This window comes from Ogataea haglerorum (genome assembly GCF_019207285.1).
Source record: "Ogataea haglerorum isolate 81-453-3 chromosome Unknown 81-453-3_NODE_1_length_915391_cov_96.871712, whole genome shotgun sequence".
Taxonomy (NCBI): Eukaryota; Fungi; Ascomycota; class Pichiomycetes; order Pichiales; family Pichiaceae; genus Ogataea; species Ogataea haglerorum.
In genome coordinates this window covers 383,904-399,892 of record NW_025065151.1, presented here as the reverse complement: position 1 = coordinate 399,892, position 15,989 = coordinate 383,904, and the positions used below count along the sequence as shown (strand labels likewise).

The 15,989-nt window shown below is 50.5% G+C and overlaps 11 protein-coding genes across 11 annotated transcripts; 5 read left to right on the top strand and 6 right to left on the bottom strand.

Moving 5' to 3' along the window:
* Window positions 1-15: 15 nt before the first annotated feature.
* Window positions 16-2,265, bottom strand: KL911_000238 (uncharacterized protein; the record flags this gene model as incomplete). The annotated part of the gene is made up of 1 exon (XM_043197442.1): window positions 16-2,265. The coding sequence occupies one exon, from the start codon at window positions 2,263-2,265 to the stop codon at window positions 16-18; it is 2,250 nt and encodes a 749-aa protein (XP_043056931.1).
* Window positions 2,266-2,389: 124 nt separating this feature from the next.
* Window positions 2,390-3,894, bottom strand: KL911_000237 (uncharacterized protein; the record flags this gene model as incomplete). Its single annotated transcript, XM_043197431.1, has 2 exons — window positions 2,390-3,801; window positions 3,885-3,894. The coding sequence occupies 2 exons, from the start codon at window positions 3,892-3,894 to the stop codon at window positions 2,390-2,392; spliced, it is 1,422 nt and encodes a 473-aa protein (XP_043056930.1).
* Window positions 3,895-3,975: 81 nt separating this feature from the next.
* Window positions 3,976-4,677, top strand: KL911_000236 (uncharacterized protein; the record flags this gene model as incomplete). Its single annotated transcript, XM_043197420.1, has 1 exon — window positions 3,976-4,677. The coding sequence occupies one exon, from the start codon at window positions 3,976-3,978 to the stop codon at window positions 4,675-4,677; it is 702 nt and encodes a 233-aa protein (XP_043056929.1).
* A 214-nt stretch (window positions 4,678-4,891) lies between these two features.
* KL911_000235 (uncharacterized protein) lies at window positions 4,892-5,986 on the top strand (the record flags this gene model as incomplete). The annotated part of the gene is made up of 1 exon (XM_043197409.1): window positions 4,892-5,986. One exon carries the CDS (start codon window positions 4,892-4,894, stop codon window positions 5,984-5,986), a length of 1,095 nt encoding a protein of 364 aa, XP_043056928.1.
* Window positions 5,987-6,037: 51 nt separating this feature from the next.
* KL911_000234 (uncharacterized protein) lies at window positions 6,038-6,838 on the top strand (the record flags this gene model as incomplete). Its single annotated transcript, XM_043197398.1, has 1 exon — window positions 6,038-6,838. The coding sequence occupies one exon, from the start codon at window positions 6,038-6,040 to the stop codon at window positions 6,836-6,838; it is 801 nt and encodes a 266-aa protein (XP_043056927.1).
* Window positions 6,839-6,851: 13 nt separating this feature from the next.
* KL911_000233 (uncharacterized protein) lies at window positions 6,852-7,274 on the bottom strand (the record flags this gene model as incomplete). The annotated part of the gene is made up of 1 exon (XM_043197387.1): window positions 6,852-7,274. One exon carries the CDS (start codon window positions 7,272-7,274, stop codon window positions 6,852-6,854), a length of 423 nt encoding a protein of 140 aa, XP_043056926.1.
* Window positions 7,275-7,408: 134 nt separating this feature from the next.
* Window positions 7,409-8,188, top strand: KL911_000232 (uncharacterized protein; the record flags this gene model as incomplete). Its single annotated transcript, XM_043197376.1, has 1 exon — window positions 7,409-8,188. One exon carries the CDS (start codon window positions 7,409-7,411, stop codon window positions 8,186-8,188), a length of 780 nt encoding a protein of 259 aa, XP_043056925.1.
* Window positions 8,189-8,225: 37 nt separating this feature from the next.
* Window positions 8,226-8,869, bottom strand: KL911_000231 (uncharacterized protein; the record flags this gene model as incomplete). The annotated part of the gene is made up of 2 exons (XM_043197365.1): window positions 8,226-8,616; window positions 8,826-8,869. The coding sequence occupies 2 exons, from the start codon at window positions 8,867-8,869 to the stop codon at window positions 8,226-8,228; spliced, it is 435 nt and encodes a 144-aa protein (XP_043056924.1).
* Window positions 8,870-9,016: 147 nt separating this feature from the next.
* Window positions 9,017-10,597, bottom strand: KL911_000230 (uncharacterized protein; the record flags this gene model as incomplete). The annotated part of the gene is made up of 1 exon (XM_043197354.1): window positions 9,017-10,597. One exon carries the CDS (start codon window positions 10,595-10,597, stop codon window positions 9,017-9,019), a length of 1,581 nt encoding a protein of 526 aa, XP_043056923.1.
* Window positions 10,598-10,687: 90 nt separating this feature from the next.
* On the top strand, window positions 10,688-12,211 carry KL911_000229 (uncharacterized protein; the record flags this gene model as incomplete). Its single annotated transcript, XM_043197342.1, has 1 exon — window positions 10,688-12,211. One exon carries the CDS (start codon window positions 10,688-10,690, stop codon window positions 12,209-12,211), a length of 1,524 nt encoding a protein of 507 aa, XP_043056922.1.
* A 629-nt stretch (window positions 12,212-12,840) lies between these two features.
* Window positions 12,841-15,927, bottom strand: KL911_000228 (uncharacterized protein; the record flags this gene model as incomplete). The annotated part of the gene is made up of 1 exon (XM_043197331.1): window positions 12,841-15,927. One exon carries the CDS (start codon window positions 15,925-15,927, stop codon window positions 12,841-12,843), a length of 3,087 nt encoding a protein of 1,028 aa, XP_043056921.1.
* Window positions 15,928-15,989: the final 62 nt, after the last annotated feature.

Here is a 15,989-nt window from a genome sequence, read left to right as displayed (position 1 = left end):
ACTTCTATAAACCCTTTAATGTTGGCTTTCAACCATTAGCTGGACGAATTCGTCTGCTGGGTCGCTGCCAAATTTAGCTGTGTCGATGTTGAAAAGAACTTTTTTGATGGACACGTTGATTTTCTCGCTGCCGAACGCAGCCTTCAACTTGTAGATGATGTCTTTTCTTTCCTGGGAGTCGCTTCCGAAAGATGCCAATTCCATAACTGAGTACAGTTCCTGGAGAGTAGTGAGGTTGTTGACGAGGATTTCGTCATTGAAACAGTTGAGCACGTCGAGGCTCTTGAGCAGTTCGTGATTGGAAGAAGTGGCCAACACAATGAGTCTGTGGCCTTCTGGCGGTGACTTTTTCAGTCTTGACATCAGAGCCCTTAGGATCACAGAGGAGAATCTAGGTCCGATCGGCACAAAGTCAATCAGCGCCTCAATGTCATCAACAATCAGCACATTCAATGGCGACTTGTACGCATCTCTAAAAGTGTTATCGATGAACTGAACCTTCGCAGATTCGGACATGCCGATCATTTCATCAGCAGTGATGATTCTAATGAATGGGAATTGCGACTTGAGCCCAAGGTAGGAAGCCAGAGCAGTCTTGCCCGATCCAGGAGGACCATATAGCAATAGTGACGAGAAGTTGAATTTTTCAGAGCTCTGCGTCTGCTCCAAAGCCCTTTGGACACGGTGGATGATATGGTCGATTTTAGGAGAATACTTGAGAATGCCTCCCTTGACACAGTCATGGAGATCCTCTTCGTGTACACCAAATGCAGGCTTGACCTCATCCAAAGCGCTCAGAAAACAGCTCATATCTAGAACGGTATTCTCCAGGTCGCCAGTAATCTCTCCAACTGTGCCCACTTTAATGTGCTGGTTCAAGGCGAATGAGGTGGCAGACTTGATCAGACCTTCAAGTTCGGCTCCTGAGAAGTTCTTGGTCAGCTCGGCAAGCTTCTCGAGGTCGACGTCTTTGCCCAAAGACCCGTTCTCTTTCATTTTCTTAGTCTTGATCTCCAGGATCTGTTTTCTGCCCGCAGCGTCCGGCAGATGGATCTCCACCTGAACTTCGAATCTACCTGGTCTGAGCAGCGCTTCGTCAATCAAGTCTCTTCTGTTGGTCATGCCAATGACCAGGATGTTGTTCAGCTGGTCCACTCCGTCCATCTTGGCAAGCAGCTGGTTCACCACATTGTCGGCCACCCCAGTACCGTCTCCACGCGAGCCACGCTGCTTGAACACAGAATCCAGCTCGTCGAAAATTATGATGTGCAGCGAGGAGCTGTCGCCTTTCTGTTTGTACTCTGCCTCTGCATCCTTGAACAGGTTTCTAATGTTCTCCTCGGAAGAACCGACATATTTCGATAATATTTCTGGACCATTGACAATCTTGGGCTCTTTAGCGTTCAGCATCTTTCCAATTTGACGTGCGATCAACGTTTTACCTGTACCTGGAGGGCCGTACAGTAGCATACCCTTCACGTGCTGGATTCCGAGCTTCTCGATCAAACCAGGAGGGAATATACGCGAAGCAAAGGCTCTTCGGAAGATCGAGGTGAATTCCTTGTCGAGACCTCCAATCCCCATGTCCTCAAACTTGAAGTCTGGCCGGATGATAGCGTCAGAGTTGGGGCGCGTGCTGGAGGCCTTCAAATTGACTAGTCCGTCCGAACCTTTGAAGAAATTCACCTTCGTTTGCTTCACACAGATACCCTTGTTCATTATATCTGTGGACGTAGGTACATCTTGCAATTGCACTTCTCCCAAGTCGATGACCTGCGAGGAAAGGATTTTGACCTCGAAATAGTTGCCTTTAAACTCAAAAAGAAGGATCTGCGAAGGCTGAAGAATCTGAGTGTCAAATCGGTGCACAAAAGCTTCGCTCATCTCGTCGGGGTCAAACTGTTTGTTGTTTGCGCGGTTTCTATTCCAAAAGTTGATCTCCACGTTCAGTGTGCCCAAATAGGCACCCTTCTTGCCGTTAGATTGGAACAGGTCGTATGGTGCCACTGCGATTGTTTGGTCCGTGGACCAAGACCCCCAGAACCTTTGATTTCCACTGAGCCCTATCGTGCCGGGCATGCATTTGGTGGTTGCGACGCAACTGAACACATATTTGCCGTCGCAGATCACGTAGCTGCCGTTCTGGAAGTCCTGTGGAGACACGGCGACACAGTTGGATTTTGCAATTTCGTTGTCCGGAGAGTTCTTGACCACGAGGCTGCGCGCTGTGGGCGCTGTGTGCCTTCTAAAGGGCAATTTCTCCATTCTGCTAAAGGACACAATTTTATTTAGGAATAATTTAAGTAGCTTGAATTTTTTTGGTGCAGAGATGGGGAAATAGCATATAGACGAGAATATGCTCTTCACTAGTACAAACCATTCTATACTATTAACGTTGCTGAAACATCTGTCCAAACTGCGAGGACACTCCTCCGGACTGCTGGTACTCGGTCATAACGCTTTCCAAAAGCGTCAGAGCGCACAACAAGCCAACGAATGCTCCAACAGCAAGACCTCCGGAGAGTCCAAGAGCCTCGACACCGCACACAATCGCCGACACAATCAAAGCTCCCGTGGTGGAAGCCACAGGAATGATTTTTCCAAGTTCTTTTCCGACAGCCGTGTCTCTGTGGCCAATGAGAGTGATGTCTTGCTCCTTAAACTGTTTGGCAATGTCTCTGCCAGAGGAGCCTGAAATGTTGCTCCACATTCTTGAGAAAACGGTTGACACAACAATGACAAATAGAGAAAATGTGACCGGTCTGACGACGTAGTGCAGTGGAGAAGCACCCTTAGGAGAGGCAGACACAAAGTAGAGTAAGCCCGAGGTCAGATTGTACGTGGAGAAGTTGAATTCGTCCAACTTCCACGTGCCGATGTATTGCACGTACGGCACGGTGCTGAAAATTCTGGTGAGGGCGAACCCGATAATGTTGAGGTTGTAAAGCACGGCGTAGGTGAACAGCACAGGTAGCGCTCCGCAGTAGAGGAGCTTGATTGGGTACACCGAGGCCATGGATCTGACCTTGGCAGATTTGATAGGCACCTCAACTCTAAAGTTGCCAAAGTAAACACCAGCAGCCAGAGCGGCGAGAGTGATGTAAATCTGGGTCAGGTTGGCGAGGTTGTATTTAGTGAATGCGTCGTAGATGGCCAGTCCCAACGGCTTGTTTCTGAGGTTTCTGATCAATCGGATCAAGGCACCGTGAGACTCAAAACCTCTGGCGGTGAGAGTGGTGGTGAGCCCAAGGAACGAGGTGACGAACTGGGTGGCGGATGAGACAGTGATGATTGCCAGAATCCCCGGGCCAAAGCCGTACCCCTTGTCCAGAAGCTCCACCAGGAGAGCGGTGATGAGCGCCATGAACGTCAGCTGGAAAATGTAGGTCAGCTTGCTCCCGATAGACAACGTTGTTGGCGAGGTGAATTGGTCGACAGGGTCGAAGTAGCCGGCAAACGAGAGTAACACAGCATAGACCAGGGCGATCAACACCGCGGTCAGTTTCTGCCAAGACTGGAAGAGCTCTCTATCGGATCTGGATTCGAAGTTGATTTTGATGACTTTGAATCCCGCGAGAATCTGCCACAGGAAACCGGCCGTGACGACAGGCAGCAGCCCAAACTCTAGCGCCGTTCCGGCCTGAGACGCCAAGGGGACCCGCAGCCATCCAAACGGATCGGCAATGCGGTCCTGCGCAACGTTTCTCAGTGGAAGACCGGCAAGCAAGTACACAGCGACCGAGGCTATGGTGTAAACGATCTTCTCATCGAAGTCGATTTTCTGGTAGGGATACTCCACTTCTGGCAGAAGCGAGATGAAAGGTTTCGCAAGGTCCAATAAACGTACTGTTGTTAGCCAAAATTGTGTGCGCACGTTAACTTACTGCCACTCATTGTTAAGTTGTCCAATTTGTTTGGAATGCTTAGTTTTTCAACGAGTGAAAAAAGTTGGAGTCGATCGTCGCTGCTGAGAACATGGAACCCGCTCAGAATAATATTGACGCACAGATAGATTACGACGCCGCCATTCGGTACTGGAGTGGGGTTGAGCCGTCTGTGGACGGTGTGCTCGGTGGCTTTGGGGAGTCCACGAGTGTCCCAAAGGCGGACGTGGTCGGTTCGATGACTTTTATCCGCAAGCTGAAGTCACGCTTCTCGACCGAGCCCGGTAAGATCAGCTATGGGCTGGATTTTGGCGCAGGCATCGGACGAGTTACGAGAGACTTCCTGCACAAGGTTTGCGACAAGGTGGACCTGCTAGAGCCCGTGAAACCATTCGTCGACCAGATGTACAGAGAGCTGGCTCCGCTGGCAGAACAAGGCAAGATCGGCGAAATCTACCAAATCCCAATGCAGGAGTGGGTCCCGCAGGAGCACGGCAAGTACTCACTTCTCTGGTGCCAATGGTGCTGCGGCCATCTGCCAGACGATGCGTTTCTCGTTTGGCTTGATCGGTGCAAGGATGCGCTACAGGAGGACGGACTACTGGTAATCAAAGAAAACAACGTGAACGGAGACGACGACGTGTATGACCCGGAGGACTCGAGCAAAACGCGCTCCGACAAGAATTTCCGGCTGCTGTTCGAAAAGGCCGGCTGGAGGCTCATAGCTACGGATCTACAGAAAGGAGTGCCTAAAGAGCTGTATCCGATCAGAATGTATGCATTAAAGAAATAAATAGAATGACTGACAGTTAGTAAATCTGCTCTCAGATAGGGGTGAAAGACTTTTGATGGAAAGTTTTTATCTTCATGCTAATCAGTTGAACTATGCATTCATAAGTCATCATTAAGCGATTTACTTACCTTCTTCTGGCTGGAAAGTGAAAAATATTCAAATTTAAAAAAAAATTATTCTCCAGGGTTTATTTATACGGTACTAAAATTTATTCATGAATGTTCCTCTGGAGCACGGGAATATTCTGAAGCACAAAAACGATGTTATCCGGTCCAATCTGGCTAGCGTGGAGCGCATCCATATATACGAGTTCGACAATGCTCTATTTCGCACGCCCCTGCCTAATGCGTATTTGTTTAATTCTGATTCCATAGATCTCATGACCAAAAACCCAGACCCGCTTTCCAAGTTCAACTGGTTTTCCAGCGTGCGTGTATTAAAGGAGGTCGGAAAAACGCGTGTGGACGAGACATCGCTCAACACGGAAGGACTCTGGAACGAGATACTTCGACAACTGATAGTAGATTCGAACGAAGACAGAAACACACTCACGATACTCTCCGTCACGCGCATTCCCGAACTGTTCACAAGCATGATTTTGCGGCTCTTGAAAACGGCCCAGCTTGACGACTGTTTCGACTGTATTCTGATGAATGAGGATCCCAATTATCTTGATCTCGTTGTTTCTGCTACCACGCCTCTGTGCCATCAGCTAAAGGAAATCACAGTCTACGCGGCCACCAAACAGCTCCAGGTGGACGGAGTTGGATGTCTGAACATCGCTGTACCATTTGAGTCCTCCTACCTGCTGCCGCAGCTCGAGGTAGCCATTGTCCAGGAAATGCTGCTAGGAGAGCCTTTCCAGCTGCGTCGCAGTATTTTTTCCTCCTACTACATGCTTAGTCCGGAGTCACGCCAAGAACTCCTGCGAAGGACTGTCACTGAAGACTTTATACTCCCAGAGGACCGTCCAGGGTTGTTTTTTGAAGGTGAAGGAGTGCTTATAGGAAAGAACCAGCTATCTCAGAGCAAGTTGGACGAGCTTGGCGGTATATCCAAGCCTGTTATTATTGGTGCTGTTAGTCTGGGCAGCATCAAGGGCCGTATTTATGCCATGAGGGTAATCATCAACGACGAGAACGCACAGACGTATTTGCAGCCGCCGGTCATTGTGATTGCGCGAAAACCAGACGTTCTGCTTAAGGAGGTGGAACAAATTGAAAACTGGCAGACAACGCGCGAGCTTTTCAGTTTGGAGGCCCGAATCGAGTACAAGCAAATATTTAAGATCCAGAGCGAGCAAAAATAGAATAATGTATAGTACGCGAAAAGAAAAAAAACTATAATCTTAGTTATCGATATGGGTCGCGGCGACCGCATATTGGATAGGGCATGGGCCCGGTTCACAGACTCCGACCGCATAGCAATAACTGATACGGGGGCGTTGATTGAAGAGATCGAGCAGATTTGGGGACGGGCGCTTCTATCTCCGGATTACAAGGCATTCTGGATTGACACGATCCTCGAGCATCCAAGCAGAAGTCTGACAAAGCACGAATTTCTGGTGCTGTTTAAAATGCTTTTTGAGGTCGAGTTTGAAGACTTATTTGATACAGACACTGATCTGACGAGGCGAACAGACACGAGAACTATAAAACGAAAAGCACCCGTCGCATTGTCCTTGATGGAACAGAAACAGAAGCTGTTCCAGAAAATTAGTATATTAAAAGGCACATTGAACGCGCAGCGCAAGCGGTCGGCCAACGAAGACTGTACAATGGAATTGCAATTGAATAGACGACTCGTGGACTGCTACGAGACACTGATCCAGGTTTATGAGCAGCTCGCTGCCGAGCCCACGGAGTCGGCGCTGGTGCTCGCGGTGAGGCGTCAGGATGATCTGTTGGCGCGATTTCAGCGGAAACTCAATCGCACAGCTAGAATCAAGCTATGGCGATCGTATCTGACGCTGCTGGCAGCTGGACTGTTGGCATTTTGCATCGTTTCGTACGTGATGGGGCTCGTCGCCGACCTCCCGGCAACTGAGGACGACAACATAGCACCGGCGGGCTATCGACGGCTGCCGAACAGGTTTTTCGACTCGTTGAACCCGATTGACAGGCTTTTCTATAGCGGCCTGGAATGGCTTGGATATGTGTAATGGATATGTGTAATCAGTACTCCCAAGTTTTGCAGTCAATGCATGTGTCGTCGGGACCGGGCTCAGGCGACTGTCTAGTGACGAGCTTGCCTCCGTGTTTGTTTGGCTTGTCTATGTGACTGAGCTTGAGCTCTGGGTAAAGATGATCTCTTATGCGTTGTTTGAGGAGCTTGGAGTCTGGGAATCCATCCTCCTCCTTTCTGTCCCAGATGACGACCCAATCCGCATTCTCGTCCGCCTTCACTGCCACTTGGAACGTTCCTGCAACTAGCGAAGGAGACAGCATGGCGCAGTTCACTGTCAGCGTGGTCTCATTCTCGTCGATTGCCTTCGATGAGAATGTCTGCAAAATCTCCTGTTGGTACCATGCTGCTCGGAGCATCCACTTGCACTTGACACAATAGGAAATGTTGACTGCCGGATACGCAATGGACATCGTGCTAATCTACGAAAAATAAATAGGCTATTTTTTTTTTTGCGGGGCCCTGACTCAAAAATAAAGTGCGCGCGAAATTGCGGGTGATAATCCGCAAATATATATATCAACTTCAGACAGACGGATAGTCAGCCATGGTTTGCGACACGATAACATATCATCCGACTCTCACGAAACTGATCAATTTCCTCGAGACAAACAATGGCCGTGACAAGCTACTCAGAACGCTGCAGTACGTGACGAAGTTGCTGGCTTACTATCTGCTCAAAACAGGCTCTACTGTGAACAACTACTACCTAGTGAGAAGACTACAGGACCTTTTTATGCTCAGTAGAAAGCCTTTGAGAGCCCTGAAGCCGCTGAAACACCTCAAGGCGCTATCGGTGACCCTGGACAACGAGCTCGGCGACGGGTACACGAAGCTGTTCGAGAGCGTCAAACAGGCCAGCTACTCCCTCTACTACGGGTTCGACACTGTGCATTGGCTCAAGTTGCTGGGGCTGCTGCGGAACAGAAACGGCAAACTGCTCGTAAAAATTGAGCAAGTGTGTAGCTTCTTCTGGCTCGTGGCTCTGGTGTCGGGACTTCTGCAAAACGTGAGACAACTCAGGGTGTCGTACTTGAGAAAACAAGAACTGCTCAAAGAGCTGGCCTCGGGCGACGACCAGGATCCGTTGGACAAGAGAGGCAACCTTGAGAAGCAGAAAGAGACTCTCGGCGCCCAGAATGCCCAGCTCTACAGGGCAAAGAGAGACCTGGTGATCCATGCTCTCAACGGGTTGGTGGCTATTAACGGTCTCAGCCAGAAACGTGTCAACAATGGTGTTGCGGGTGGAGCTGGCGTCATCACCAGTGTTCTGCAGCTCCAGGACCTGTGGAACGCCACCAGCACGGCCGAGTCTTCTGTGATATGATTTAACGCGAAATGACTTCTTTTATTAATTCATATATTTACAGTTCCATCTTGATTTTGCGACGGGCGTTCTTCTTGTCCCTCAGCTTGCGCTTCGCCTGTACTCGCACCTCCTTCTCCTTTTTGCGCAAATCCTCCCACCGCTCCAGCGTAGCCTCGTCGGTCTCCTTCCTAGGCTCTCCACACCTCTGCACCGCGCTCACAAATTTCTCCAGGCACTCCATAACGTTCTTCTGTCTGTATCTAGTGGAGTCACTCATGATGAGCACATCCCCCGCATTCGTAAAATAAGGAAACCGTTTGGATTCTGGACAGCTTTTGTCGTTGTAATTGGCCATCAGCTGGTCAAAAGTAGCCGGATCGACCCACGTTCCTCGAGCATTCTGCCACCCCTTCGCCGACAGACGAAGAACCGCCTTCGACTCCGTCCTGTTCACATGCTGGCCGCCCGGCCCGGATGACCGGGCGTACGTCACGTTGAAATGCTTCAGCAGACTCGAATCGGCTCGCAGAGGAGGCAACGGACCCCGGCTGTAAAACCGTACAAACCTCGCAAACATCTGAAAAATATTAAGCGGCTGTGCATCTTGTCACTGGTAAATAAAAAAAACTTCAAAAAAAGAAAGGAAGGGGTCGACAGGGAATTGAACCCTGGACCTCCTGCTCCCAAAGCAGGAATCATACCACTAGACTACCGACCCATTTCTTGGGTGTATGGGACAACTAGCAGACCTTCATGCACCCTCGGATGCTGGCCCTCAACAAATTAATTGGCTCCGGCCTCTCGCTTATACAGCTCTCTCGATTATGGTATTCCAGCTATGTATTACTAGTGCATTCCACGGTCCGCCGTTCTAGGCTTGGCACGAATGATGTTGTCCACACGTAAAAGCACCTCGGCTGCTTCAGAGGCAGACGACACCACGGCCCTCTTCAGCTTGTAGCTCTCCACGACACCCAACCGTCTCATGTCGTCCACTGTTCCCTCATTCAGATTCAATCCCGAGCTGCTCATACCATTGTATATGGATGAGCGCAATCTGGAAACCAATTCGCTCGAGTCGTAACCGGCGTTGTCGCAAAGAATGGTTGGCAGCTGTCTCAGAGCACGCGCATATGCCTCAATGGCAAGCGACTTCTTGCCGCTCTCCTTCTGAGCGGCCTGTTCCACGGCACGAGCCATGTTCATCTCTGAGCAGCCTCCACCCAAAACGGTCCTGGTTTCTCTGGTGGTTTGAGAAAGCACTGACAGGGCGTCGTGTAAAGATCTGTCTGCCTCGTCAATGACCTGCTCGGTGGCTCCTCTAAGCACAATGGTGCAAGCCTCTCCCGCAGCCACGCCAGAAAACTTGGTCATGATATCTTCTCCAATGATGACTTCCTCTATCGAGTCGCAGTAGCCGAGCTTCACCTTCTCAGGGTTGTCAAACGTGGACGCAACCTCGCCGCCGGTCACAAGGGCCAGTCTTTCAACACCCTCAAAATCTGCGTGTTCTATAGTGGTGATACCAGCATCGCTCAACAGCTGTTCGGGCCAGTCATAGATCAGCTGCCTGTTGACAAAACAGTTGATACCGAATTTTTGGATTTTTTCCACCTTGGCCTTCATTTTTTCTCTCTCGGCGCGCTCCAGCTCTGCGAGCTTGCTGGTGGCATCCACCTTGAACTTCGCACCGAAAATCTTGACCTTATCTGTGTCCATGGAGGTGTTTGCAATTAGGATTTTCGCGTTCTTGAGCGTCTTTGGCTGGCCAACGCCAATTCTCTTGTCGAGAATAAATCCCTCGTCCAGGAACGAGTCTGACAGCTTGCCGCCCGCCTTCTTGATGATCTGGATTCGATCCAGGTTCGTCGAGCCGCCCAGTCTTAAAATCGCATCCACAGCCAGTTTTGCAAAATACTCTTTATCCTGAGACAGAATCTTGGACGAAAGTGTGGTCCTGGCGATGTTAATCAGGTCTTCTCTGAATTTGGTCTCATCGTCAACGTTGTTGACGGCTAGGCTCTCTAGCTCGGCCAGTGCTGCACGACAGGCAATCCTGTAGCCCTCAATGATGGTCTGTGGGTGGATCTTCTGGTCAACGAGTTTTTCCGCCTCCCGCAGCAGTTCCGAGCCAAACACAGTTACCGACGTGGTTCCATCTCCAACCTCGTCGTCCTGGACTTTGGCAATGTTGACAAGTACCTTGGCAGCAGGATTGTCGAATGGTATAGCTTTGAGGATCGTGGCCCCGTCGTTGGTGACCATCGAGTCGCCCGAAGACGAGGATTGCAGCAGCTTGTCCATCCCCTTAGGACCTAGCGTGGTCTTCACAAGGTCACCGACGGCAATCGCGCCCACGAACGACGACAGGCGCGCGTTCTCCGCACGTTCTTCAGTGACTTGGTCGCCAAATATGTTGACCGACATTTAGAAGAGAAAAGTGGAAGAAAAATAACACTTTTTTTCGACGCGTCGAAATACCCAAAAAAAAAATAACTTCCTAGACTTGTTTTGTTCATGCCTGAAGAAAGCCTGACAGAGCGGCTGCAACGCCACAAGAAGCTGTTTGACGAGATCGACACAAAGAACAACGGAAAGTTCACGCTAGAGGATTTCGAGCGAGCGCTGCAATTTACCGATCATCCCCTCAAAGACTCGCATTTCGCAATTTCTCAGATCTACAAGTCTCTTGCTGGCCAAGAAGCAACTAGTGACTGGATCAGCTTTGATAAGTTTAACCAGTACCTCATCCAAGCAGAGGCCCAATTGGCCAAGGGTTTTGAGAATGTCGACCGAGATCACGACGGCAAGATCACAAAAAAGGATGTGGAGTCGTACCTGTTCAAGCTGGGTTTAAAACCCACCCCGTCTGAAGTTGAAACCTTTTTCAGAAAGTTGGATTTCGAGGACCGCGGGTTTATCACGTTCGAGATGTTCCGTGACGGCCTGCTGTTCATTCCGCGGCTGGAAGGCTCGCGGGTCCGCACAGCCTTCAAATTCCTCAACGATGAGATGGAGAACATTTCGTCTGAAGGAGACGTCACCGTCAGCGACGACATCCTCAAGAGCGTGGGATATTTCCTTGCGGGAGGTCTTTCTGGGGTTGTTTCCAGAACCTGCACAGCGCCCTTTGATCGAGTCAAGGTGTTCCTGATTGCCAGAACCGACCTGGCTTCGACGCTTTTAAACAGCCGACAAGAATTGCAGAGCAAAATTGAGGAGAAAGTGCACCACCCGGTGTCCAAAAAGAAAATCCAGTCGCCGCTGATCCGCGCAGCAAAAACATTGTACAAACAGGGTGGACTTCGTGCATTCTACGTTGGAAATGGACTCAACGTCCTCAAGGTGTTCCCCGAGAGCGCGATGAAGTTCGGGTCGTTTGAGGCTACCAAGAAGTTTCTGTGTGGTATCGAGGGGGTGGACGATGTGTCAAAACTCTCGAAAGTGTCCACCTTTGTTTCCGGTGGTGTTGGTGGAGTTATTGCTCAGATAACCGTTTATCCAATAGACACGCTCAAATATCGAATCCAATGCGCATCTTTGGATTCCAAAGAAAAAGGTAACCAATTACTCGTGAAAACCGCCAAAGACATGTTTAAAGAAGGAGGGGTGAGGATATTCTACAGAGGACTACCGCTGGGATTGGGCGGAATGTTCCCGTACGCGGCTTTAGACCTCGGAACCTTTTCCACTGTGAAAAAATGGTACGTGAAAAAAACAGCCGAAAAACAGCATTGCTCTGTCGACGACGTGGTACTTCCAAACTACCTGGTGCTCACTTTGGGTGCCGTTAGTGGCACCTTTGGAGCCACCATGGTGTACCCGATCAATCTGCTCCGAACGAGATTGCAGGCTCAGGGAACATTTGCGCATCCTTACACTTACAATGGCTTCTTCGATGTGCTTAGGCAGACGGTAACCCGGGAAGGTATTCCTGGACTTTTTAAGGGTCTGGTTCCCAACTTGGCGAAAGTGGCCCCTGCGGTGTCAATCAGCTATCTGATGTATGAGAACTTGAAGGTGTTATTTAAGTTGGAGTGATATATAGCCATGTATCGCGGTTCGGCTAGTTTGGCGTTGTGCTTCCCATGGGCTCGATAGAAGAGACCGAAAAAGAGGTACTGGATTAAGAAACAGTGTCAATGGTGATACTTGATGATGTGCTCGATGACAGCTTACTCAACTGCATAAAGATTATGCATAAAAATATGTTATGCGTCCCCGTTAATGCTCGGGGTGTAAAGTTGACGAAACCCCACAGGGATTGAAAAAGTAGAGATTAAGTCAACATGCACATACATTGGATAACACTCGATATCATGAGGCTACGAATACGATAGGTATCCGTGTTATACTTCTCCTAACGTGAACGGGTCGGTAGTCTAGTGGTATGATTCCTGCTTTGGGAGCAGGAGGTCCAGGGTTCAATTCCCTGTCGACCCCTTCCTTTCTTTTTTTCAACTTTTCGAAGATATTGGTTGCAACATCTTCGTGTGTTGTGCGTAAGTCACTAAGCTCGAAACCGATTCTCTTAGACCGCCGTTCTGCTAAACAGAAAACAAGTCTTCAAATGAGATCAATCCTGCACAGACATCGCCGTATAGCACTTAATCATCCTTTGATTTAATAACTCCTGAAATTTAATTTGATAGAATATATTCTGTACTTACTTAGTACACCTCCAGAACGTATCTGCCTTCCTCCTTCAGCTCCTCAACCTCTTTGGCACTGTCGATCTGCAGGCCCTTTTTGACCGCATCTGCTTCCAAAATGTCCTGCAGACAGGCAGTGATGTCCGGCACCGGCCAGGTTGGACCACACAGGTAGAAGTGACCCTTCTTGGCCATCATCAGGTCGGTCAACTCTTCCAAGTTCTCTCTGATCTTGTCCTGGATATACACCTTCTTCGGCTGGTCTCTAGAGAAGGCTGCTCCAATATAGGTCATGATTCCCGAGTTCAAATAGGCCTCCCAGTACTCACCGTACAGATACTCCTGTCTCTTGTGCCTGGAGCCAAGGTATAGGTATATCTCACCAATATCGTGGCCCTGGGTCTGCTGGAAGTATCTCTCTTCCACAAAGGCCTTGAACGGAGCCAAACCGGTACCAAGGCCTGCCATGATGATTGGCTGGGTGGTCAATGGTGGCAGCTTCATGATCGACGTCTTGACCGAGACCACGAGTTCTTCGCCGATGCGCAGGTCGCTCAGGTATTTAGAGCACTGTCCGTATCTAGTTCTGCCCTTCTTGTCCTTCCAGTCGACCACAACGACCAGAAGATGCACCTCGTTTGGATGCAGCTTCTGAGACGACGCGATCGAGTATTCTCTTCTTTTCAACACCGGAATCAGCTGCACCAGCTCCTCAGCAGAGGGTCTGGCGCTTGGGAACAGCTCGAAAATGTCCACGTAGTTGTAGCACTCTTCCTCCTGGTACGTCTTGAGCAGCTCTGCACCGTCTGCACTGCCAAGTTTTGTGAGGGTGGCTTTTTCGTCAGCGTTGGTGGCATATTCTGCGAGCGATTCGTAGAACCGCTTTGGCGGTTTGCCGAGAACATCTAGGTTCTCGATGAGTGCCTGTTTGACGGTACGCACCTCGAAAACTGTCTCGTCCTCCTTGGAGGCCACCTCGACCAAGGCGTCTGGCTCCAGACCGTACATCTCTATGAAGTGGTCCACGATCTGCGGATCGTTTCTGCCGTGGATACCGAGAGCCTCGCCGATGTTGTACTTGAGACCGGTGCCGCTCACGTCGAACTCGATGTGGAAAATGTTCCGGTCGTAGTCGGTCGGAGTCAGCCGTTTGTTTTCCTTCACCTTGACCACGAAGTTCTGCACCGGCAGGTCTGGCCGCAGTGCCTTGGACACGCCATACGCCTCCTTGAACATCAGCTTGCGCACCAGCTCCGAGCGCGCCTCGACCTTGACGCCTGTGGTGTCCACAAACTTCTCTCTAGGGTTAGGATCGAATGAGGTCTCGACAAGATCGACAAATTTGGTGTCCTGCTCGTCTTCTTCACCGGCTTCCTTGACGACGACTTCCAAAACGTGCTGCTCGACCTTTTCGACCAGCTCGGCGATCACCGACGCCAACAGCTCGGCCTCATTGCCGAAAGCCTGCAAAATCTTCGTCACAATGGCTCCCGTGTCCAGCTCCGGATAGGCGTGCTTCCAGAATGCGACCTGGATCGCAATCGACGCGGTGCGGCCCTTAGTGGCCTCCTGCTCGCCCACAGCGTTGAGGTCAATCACCTTGAGAGTGCGCTGTTCAACCAGCAGCCGGGCTTTGAATTTCGACGACAGCGTTTTCTCAATAAACTTAACCTCGTCGAATTTCTGTTCCGGCCCGTTCACCACAAGCAGCGAGCCCGTCTTCTTGAGACTCTTGAGCACGTCGACCTCATTCAAGATCTGTGCGTCCTCAACAACAAGGACGTCGAGCAACTCGCTCGAGGCAGAACCTGTCCGGATGTCGGCAGAAAACACACCAGAGTTGACCGTGTTGTCAAACTTCGGCCGATACTGGATGTCCATGTCGGGCACCAGCGACAGCGCGTGGGTGATCTTGGAAGGCACGTCCACAAATGGCGAGTTGTCTGCTGTGAGGAACTGGAAATGGGAGCCTGTCTCGACCACTGACGTAGCCAGCCGCTCAAACTGTGCCACCGTCTCCTCCACAACCTTCAAAAAGCGCTGCTTCACGTACAGCGCAGCCTGAACGTCCAGCTTGAGCAGGTTGACGCCGTGGTACTTCTCGCCGATGACGACGACCTGCTTCGTGCCGGCCGGAACCAAGTCGACAAACTTAGCCACCTCAAAGGGCAGTGCCGTTCTCACGTGCACGAACGCCACGTTCAGCCGCTTCAGCAGCGTGGTTTCCTTCGAGCCGTACGCCACGTAAACGGTCTCAGCGCCCTGGGGACCGTAGTACTCGAACGGAGCATAGCTGGTGCCCAGGACCTCGTTCAGCACAGAAAGCGCAAACGACAGCTGGGAAACCGCAGGCAGCAGCTGGATCTTGCCGTTGAGTTTCTCGTACAGCTCGTCTGCAACAGCTCGGATGCGCTCGTTCGAAAGCGAGCCCGAGATCGTCTGATTGGTCTTGAGGAAGCTCAGACCGTCAAAAAGATGGACCGTGGTAATCTTCAGCTTGGCCAGAGCGTTGGTCAGAATGGCAAAGTGCTGGGCCTCCACTGCGTTCAGCGAGTGCAAAACTGGCAGTCTCAAATTCTTCGCAACGGATAGAACCTTGGAGTACTGCGAAATCAGCTGGCCGCTCTTGAAGTCGTACTCCAAGCTGGCCACGTTCAACGACAGAGCCAGATTGTGGTGGTTCTGGTTCTGCTGCAGTAAAACAGGCTCCATGTACTCCAGCCCGGAGCTTGGAATAATCACAGAGACGGGCTCGCCGTCAATACTCTCGTTCAGATAGCCCAGAACGAGGTTTCCGCAGCCAGATCTCACCTCCAGGTTGTACAGATTAGGGACCTTGTTGTTGAGGTTTTTTCTGTTCAGCTTGTTCCACAAGCCCAGCAACGAGCGTCTGTCAGGGACATCGTGGTGGCCCAGCAGCTCGTAGCTGAAAATCTTGTCGTTCAACAGGTAGATGGCTGATAACAGGACGTTGAAAGGGGACGTCAATACGCGGCCCCTGAGCTCATAGGGATCGAGCGGGAGCCCAAAGGGTGAGCTGATCGTCGCCGACGAAAGAGCCACAGATGTCGAGATGGACGGTTCTCCTTCAGAAATCGATGGCATAATCTATCTATAAAACTAATTATTCCCCATATATCTTTTTTTCAAACACCGATTGTTGAAAA